Here is an 8,016-nt window from a genome sequence, read left to right as displayed (position 1 = left end):
CCTTCCTTCCTTCGGAATAGGAAGGAAGGAAAGTGGGCCGGATTAGACCCCTGGTTTAAGTCTTGTTCTGAAATCAGTTTTGTTTCTCAACCCTTGAAGAAAGTGTTTTTCTCTCAGCCTCTCTCAGCCTGCAGTCTCTGTATGTGGTTCCACCTGCTCTGCTATTGGTGCCTCTCTGTTTTGCACATTATGGCTCCATCTGGTTAAAATCCCGTAATGACTGGAACACGGTTTTTGGATTCAAATGCACGACTCGAGACAGATCAGTTCACAAAAACATACATAGTTCTTTAATCCAAAACAGATCGGTAACAGGCAGGCAGGCAGGCGGACAGAACAAACACATCCAGAGATGACTGAGGCAAAAAGGCAGAGTCCAAAGAAATGAGCAAGGTTCACAAAAATCACTTTGGGCCTCTTAGTACAGAGTGAGCATCGTTTAACCCTCCTGTTGTCCTCAAGTCTAGGAAGGGAGGAAGAAGGAAGGAAAGGGAGGAAGGAAAGAAGGAAGGAAGGGAGGGAGGGAGGGAGGAAAGGAAGGAGGGAGGGAGGAAAGAAGGAAGGAAGGGAGGAAACTTTGGGCCTCCTAGTACCAAGTGAGCATCATTTAACCCTCCTGTTGTCCTTCAGTTTAGGAAGGGACGAAGAAGGAAGAAGGGAGGGAAGAAAGGAAGGGAGGAAGAAGGAAGGGAGGAAAGGAAGGAGGGAGGGAGGAAAGAAGGACAGAAGAAAGAAAGGAAGGAGGGAAGGAAGGAAGGAGGGAAGGAAAGAAAGACAAAAGGAAGGGAAGAGGGAAGGAAGGAAGGAGGGAAGGAAGAAAGGAGGGAAGGAAAGAAGGAAGGAAGGGAGGAAGGACAGAAGCAAGGAAGGGAGGAAGGAGGGAGGAAAGAAGGACAGAAGGAAGGAAGGAGGGAAGGGAGGGGAGGAAGGAGGGAGGGAGGAAAGAAGGACAGAAGAAAGGAAGGAAGGAGGGAAGGAAAGAAAGACAAAAGGAAGGGAGGAAGGAAAGAAGGAAGGAAGGAAGGAAGGAGGGAAGGAAAGAAGGACAGAAGAAAGGAAGGAAGGAAGGAGGGAAGGAAAGAAAGACAAAAGGAAGGGAAGAAGGAAGGAAGGAGGTAAGGAAAGAAAGACGGAAGGAAGGAAGGAGGGAAGGGAAGGGAGGAAGGAGGGAAGAAAATAAGGACAAAAGGAAGGAATGAAGAGAGGAAGGGAGGAAAGAAGGAACAGTCAAAACAGACAGGGTGGATTTGACCCGGGAGGACGGGAGCACAAAGGTGAAACACCACAGTCTACCTGAGTATAGTCTTTATGACCACAGTGCACCAATCCTCTGATGGCTACTTCCTGCAGGATAACGCATCACATCACAAACCTCACATCAACTCAAACTAGATGATGAGTTCACTGGACCAAGGAAGGGAGGAAGGAAGGAAGGACTAGATGATGAGTTCACTGGACCAAGGAAGGGAGGAAAGAAGGACAGAAGGAAGGTAGGTAGGAAGGAAGGAAGGACTAGATGATGAGTTCACTGGACTCAAATGACCTCCACAGTCTCCAGATCTCAGTCCAACAGAACTCCTTTGGGGATGTGGTGCAATGGAAGATTAGCATCATGGATCTGCAGCTGTGTGACGCTAGAATAACTTATATGGACCAAAACCTCTGAGAAATGTTTCCAGCACCTTGTTGAAAAGGAGGTCCGACCCGGTACTACCAAGGTGTTCTTATATAAAGTGCAAAACACAGGTGTAGTCAATCAGGGGCAGGGGAGACCATCACAAAGTCAGGAAACACACAAGAGCAAAAAACTAGGGCTGTCAAACGATTAATTTTTAATCGCGATTAATCGCAGCATTTCCATAGTTAATCAGGATTAATGGCGTTTTGAATTGCATGTTTAAAATCCTGTTATTTTCCATTTGAAGGCAGTTTTAAGCCCATAATGTAAAGCATTTCTTACCAGAGTGTCTTAACTGGGAATCAATCACGGCTCTGCTGCGACTCCCACACTCCAAAATGGTCCTTTGGTGGAGCTGAGGCTGGCTTGGCTGCACCTGGGTGTTTAGCGTGGAGGTGCTAACTCAAACTCCACGTACTCCGGTGGTAGTTAAACTCCGTTTGACACAGGTTGCATTTTACTTTTGACTTGTCAACTGAAGCGTCTGGAAGTGTTTTAAAGTTAAACAAGCCGTTCAAAAGTCCAGTAGCTCTCTTACTTTCCATCAGCGCGGTAGGTTTACTGCAGGAGGCCACTTCAAAGCATAGCGCTACAGCTAGAGGAGCCGTCTACGGGGGACGAGAAGGGACAAAAAGGCTTGACACATTAAAATGCGATTAAAAAAAATTTACGCGTTATGGATTGCATTAATCTAATCGAGATTAACGCGTTATGGATTGCATTAATCTAATTGCGATTAACGCGTACAGCCCTACAAAAAAATGAAGTTGTCAGAAATGAGAGGAGAGCTCTGGAAGTGACATAGAAAAGACATCATGACCTGACTGATGAACAATTTGTGATGAATCCAAACAAATCAATCGAGCCAAGAGAACAAACAAAACATCTTATTCCAGTTTAATTTCCAACAAATTGAATCAAAACTAAATAATAAGAGTCCAGCTCTTCATTCAGTCCATGTGGCAGGTTAGGGTGTTTCTATCCAACAGCAATAGATCCAGATTCAGCTCCAGATAAGCTGCTGTGTGGTTTTCAGATGTCTGAAGGAAAAGTGGTGAAATCTTTTGGGGTTAATCCAAAACAGTGCTGCTAGATCTCACTGTGAGACACCTGACCTTCCTTCCTTCCTTCCTTCCTTCCTTCCTTCCTGTGAGACACCTGACCTTAGCAAAAAGTAGTTTATTCAAGTGTACTACGAGTATACTTATTTTATACTAAAACTGAGGCAGTTTACTTTTTATATACTATATTTTATATGCTTTGAGGTATTACCCCTGATATAAACTTATATGTTCAACACCATATAGTATAGAACTAGTAAAATGGCTCTATATAGAAGAGTGGACTTGTGCTATACTTTAAGTATACTTCAATAAACCAACATGTGGACTAGAAGGATAAACCTAGTACACTAGTAGTATATAGATGAGTGGACTTGTTGTTTAATAAAATGAACTTCAAGTATACTACTTTTTGCTAAGGGTTACCACTGGCAACCAGTTTGGAGCTTTGGAGACCAAAGACAGTGTGATGCAAGATGCCGACAATGTGAGAAATTAAGGATGATTTCAGTAACAATCATGAAGTATCACACCCACAGTGTCAAACTTTCCACTGGAATATCTATTGGTGTACAACAGAGGTGTCAAACTCATTTTCATTCAAGGGCCACATACAGCCAAATCTGATCTCATGTGGGCCGGATCATTAAAAAGATGGAAGGGAGGAAGGGAGGAAGGATGGGAAGAAGGGAAAAGTGATAGGAAGGAAAGAAAGGAGGGAAAGAAAGACAAAAGGAAGAAAGGAAGGAAGGAAGGAAAAGGGATTAGGAAGGAAGGAAGGAAGGAAGGAAAAGGGATTAGGAAGGAAGGGAAGAAAGGAAATGAAGACAAGAAAGGAAGGAAGGAAGGAAAGGAAGAAAGGAAAAGAAGATGAAGGAAAGATGGAAGGATGGACGGAAGGAAGGAAGGAATGAAGGAAGGAAGGAAAAGGGATTATGAAGCAAAGAAGGAAGGAACGAAGGAAAGGAAGAAAGGAAAAGAAGATGAAGAAAATATGGAAGGAAGAAAGGGAACAAGGATGGGAAGAAGGGAAAAGTGATAGGAAGGAAAGAAAGGAGGGAAGGAAAGACAAAAGGAAGGAAGGAAGGAAGGAAAGGAAGAAAGGAAAAGAAGATGAAGGAAAGATGGAAGGATGGAAGGAAGGAAAAGGGATTAGGAAGGAAGGAAGGAAGGAAGGAAAAGGGATTAGGAAGGAAGGGAAGAAAGGAAATGAAGACAAGAAAGGAAGGAAAAGGGATTATGAAGCAAAGAAGGAAGGAACGAAGGAAAGGAAGAAAGGAAAAGAAGATGAAGAAAAGATGGAAGGAAGGAAGGACGGAGGGAAGGAAACAAAGAAGGAAAGAAGACAAGGAAGGAAAGAAGGAAAGAAAAGAAAATTAAGGAAAGATGGAAGGAAGGAAGGAAGGAAACAAAGAAGGAAAGAAAGACAGATGACAGGAGGGAAGGAAGGAAAAGAAGACAGGAAGGAAAGTGGGCCGGATTGGATGCCTTGGCGGGCCGGTCCTGGCCCACGGGCCGCATGTTTGACACCCCTGGGTTACATAGACTCTTTAGTGCTCTGCTGATACAACGAACATCTGCAAACCAAATCAAGTCAGTTTATTTATAGAGCACATTTAAAAAAAACAACAGATGCTGACCAAACTGCTTTACAGAGAGATTAAAGTTATGGGATTATGTTATTGATGGTTACAGTCAAACAAAAACAGTAGACCGAAACAACAACACAGACATAAATAAAATAGAAAATCAGATAAAATTAGAAGAGAAGCAGCGTTGCACAAACATCAAATAGAGAGCAGAGAGAGATAAGCCAGAGTGTGCTCAGGCATGACTCCATGATGACAGCGAAGAGCGGGGGCGATCTAATCATCAGTGGCAAATGTTTCCATAATATATATATATTTATATATTTATGACAACAGATTATTCAATTATTCATCATGTTGTCATCTGGGCTGGAGATCAGTACCTCCAGTTGTATTCTGGTTTAGCTGAAGGAAGGGTTTTATTGTTGCCATCCAGGATTTAACACATTTAATGCAGTTTTAGGAGAGTTAATGGATGGATTACAAAGATTGAGCTTGATGTAGAGCAGGGTGTCATCTGCATAACAATGATAGGATTATACTTTCTGAAATCGGACTTCAAAGGAAGACTATGCAGGGAAAACCAAAAAGGGCCTAATATGGATCAATCAATCAATCAATCTTTATTTATAAAGCGCCAAATCACAACAGAGTAATCTCAAGGCTCTTTCCACATAGAGCAGGTTCTAAACCGAACTCTCCAGGTTTTAACTTTAAAGAGACCCAACATTCCCACATGAGCAACAGTGGAGAGAAAAAACTCCCTTTTAACAGGAAGTACCCTCAGAACCAGACTCAGAGTGGGAGAACATCTGCCTCGACCGGTTGGAGTAGAGAGGAGAGAAAGGAAGGATAGAGGAGAGAGAGAGAGGAAGGAGAGGAGAGAGAGGAAGAGGAGGAGAGAGGAGGAAGAGGAGGAGAGAGAGAGGAAGGATAGAGGAGAGAGAGAGAGGAGAGGAGAGAAGAAGAGGAAGGAGAGGAGGAGAGAGAGGAAGGAGAGGAGAGAGAGGAAGGAGAGGAGAGAGGGAGAGGAGAGAGAGGAAGGAGAGGAGAGAGAGGAAGGAGAGGAGGAGAGAGAGGAAGGAGAGAGAGAGAGAGGAAGGAGAGGAGAGAGAGAGAGAGGAAGAGGAGGAGAGAGAGGAGAGAGAGGAAGGAGAGGAGGAGAGGGAGGAGAGGAAGGAGAGGAGAGAAGGAGAGGAAGGATAAAGGAGAGAAGCACAATGAAAATCAACAATGAAGCTAGAAGGTCCGGGACTGGAATCCGTCATCCGGACGTCTACAGGCCCAGATTACCTGTGAGACCAGAAAGCACAGACAACTCCGGGGAAGAAGTTTAGCTTATTGAACTTCTTCCCCGGAGTTGTATGGAGCCATGTGGTACTCTGCTATAGATGGGTGCAGAGGAAGAGGACACACTATCAACTCTAACAGAGATTGATCAGTGTTGGAAGTAGGAGGCAAGTCAATGATACCCCTTCCACACCAAAGCAGGTCCAGTGCTTAGTTTGCAAACTGGTTCCAGAGTAGCACCAGTTCTTTGCTGGACTAGAAGAAGGGGTGAGGTTATTGACAGCATGGTACTCGCTGTCTATTCAAATCCTGTCGAGCAGCAATACCAGGCGGGGAGCTCCGGTCCTCTGAAATGAGGCCAACCAGGAAGTAACTTAGAGCTGCATTCTATCAAAAGGCCACCAGGGGGCGACCGTCTCTATACAAGTCAATGGAGAATTCACCAACTTCTCACTTGATTTCTAACCTCAGTAAACGTTTTCAAAATGTGTTTATGGTCTCAATCGCTAGTTTAAAGCCTTCTTCAATGCAGTATGATGTTCATTTGGGACATTTTGGCCTCCCTGATTTTATATGTGACGATAAAGCAGGGTATGCATTAGGGGCGTGGCTACGTCCTGATTGACAGGTTGATTGACCAATGTCCTCCAGATCCAGCCCTCGTAACCATAGCAACCTCCCCGCTCCGCCCATGGCCCCGCCTCATGCCCATATAAGTAGAATCCGTGTTTTAATTTTTCCCAGCATGCACCTGCTGATTGTTCTTTGTCCTCCTCAGGAAGGTGTGGCTGAGTAAAGAAGGAAGTCCGAGCAGTCGTATCACCAGAGCCTCCTTCACCAACGAGAGATCCATCGACAAGCTGGAGCTCTCTGGCTTCAGGACTCGCTTCTGACCAACGAATCAAACGCACCCTGAAGAAGAGCAAACGACCCTTCGAGCTGTTTAATGTCTTTAACTTTGATGATTTAATAGAAGCTGGATGAATGAAGACATGTTGGAGTTTCTTTGTTTGTAAGGAAACTCGGGTTTGAGTCCAGTCACTCTGCTTAAGATGAGAGTGAAGTTAACCTGCTGTACTGTCAGATTAATATAAGGTTATATTTTATTTTCAAAAAGGGAAAAGATTGATGTTATGTATTAGTACTTTTAACCTAATAAAAATGGTGCAGTCTGTGTGTCACTGTTTTAGTTTTACTTCTTTTTATTATAATGTTTTATATATTCTACAACATGGGGGTCAAACTCATTTTCATTCAAGGGCCACATAATGACCAATTTAATCTCCCGTGGGCCGGATCATTAAAAACATGGAAGGAAGGAAGGAAGGGAGGAAGGAAGGAAGGAAAGAAGGAAGGAGAAGGAGGAGAAGGAAGAGAAGACAGGAATGAAAGACGGAAGGAAGGAAAATAAGACAAAGGAAGGATGAAAAAGAAGACAGAAAGGAAGGAAGGGAAGATGTAAGGAAGGGAGGAATAACTAAAGTGGGCCGGATTGGACCCCTCGGCGGGCCGGATCTGGCCCACGGGCCGCATGTAGAGAGGAGGGAGGGAAGGATGAAGGAAAGAAAGGAGGGAGGGAAGAAGGAAAGGAGGGAGGAAAGAAGGAAGGAAGGAGGGAGGAAAGAAAGAAAGAGGGAAGGAGGTAAGGAAGGAAAGGAGAGAAGGAGGAACTCCCTTCCTTCCTTCCTCCCTCCCTCTCTCCCTCCCTCCTTTGCTTCCTCATTTCCTTCTTCCTCCCTTTCCTTTCTTCTTCCTCCTTTCCATACTTCCTCCCTTCCTTCCTTCCTTGACTTGAGGACAACAGGAGGGTTAATCAGACCCTCCGTCTGAGAACTGACATAAACATTTACATGAGTGTAACTAATGCCCAGGTTACAGGGTTAAATACCTCCCTGTGTGTGTGTGTGTGTGTGTCTGTGTGTGTGTGTGTGTGTGTGTGTGTGTGTGTGTGTGTGTGTGCGTGTGTGTGTGTGTGTGTGTGTGCTCTGAACTGCGTGCCGTTACATAACTACACACCCACCACGTGACCTGATTACCTGCCATCTGATCCAATTAATTCACAGCCGGAGAATCCCTGATCGGCTGCCACGGCAACGGCAACAAAAACCCTGACGCAGCAGGAGCAGCCTAACCCTAACCCCGAGTGTCTGTAAGTCTCACAGCAGGTCTCTCTTTCTTTGTCCCGTAACTCAGATGTCACAGGTTTGACCCCCAGGCTGAGAGGGTCTGTGCCTCTAATGGTCCTTCAAGGGGTCTGAAGTGTACTCTGAGATGCTCTAAAGGGTTTTCGGGGGAGGTTTTTCTGTCTTTTACGAGGTTCTGCTAGTACTTTAAGATGTAGTTTCTGTCTGAGGAGGTTCTAATGTTCCTGTAGGAGGTTCTAATGTTCCTGTAGGAG

General features: G+C 44.7%; 1 protein-coding gene across 1 annotated transcript in view; it reads left to right on the top strand.

The window, feature by feature from the left end:
- LOC128373124 (acylphosphatase-2-like) overlaps window positions 1–6,531 on the top strand; it is a 20,394-nt gene extending 13,863 nt beyond the window's left edge. The window contains exon 4 of the mRNA XM_053333382.1: window positions 6,397–6,531. Coding sequence (XP_053189357.1) covers window positions 6,397–6,511 — 115 coding nt within the window. The 3' untranslated portion in view covers window positions 6,512–6,531. The remainder of the gene's footprint in view (window positions 1–6,396) is intronic.
- The last annotated feature ends 1,485 nt before the right edge of the window (window positions 6,532–8,016 follow it).

Source organism: Scomber japonicus, chromosome 14, assembly GCF_027409825.1.
Source record: "Scomber japonicus isolate fScoJap1 chromosome 14, fScoJap1.pri, whole genome shotgun sequence".
In the NCBI taxonomy this organism is placed as follows: domain Eukaryota; kingdom Metazoa; phylum Chordata; class Actinopteri; order Scombriformes; family Scombridae; genus Scomber; species Scomber japonicus.
Note: the sequence above shows the minus strand (reverse complement) of the source record. Positions and strands in the feature narration are given on the sequence as shown.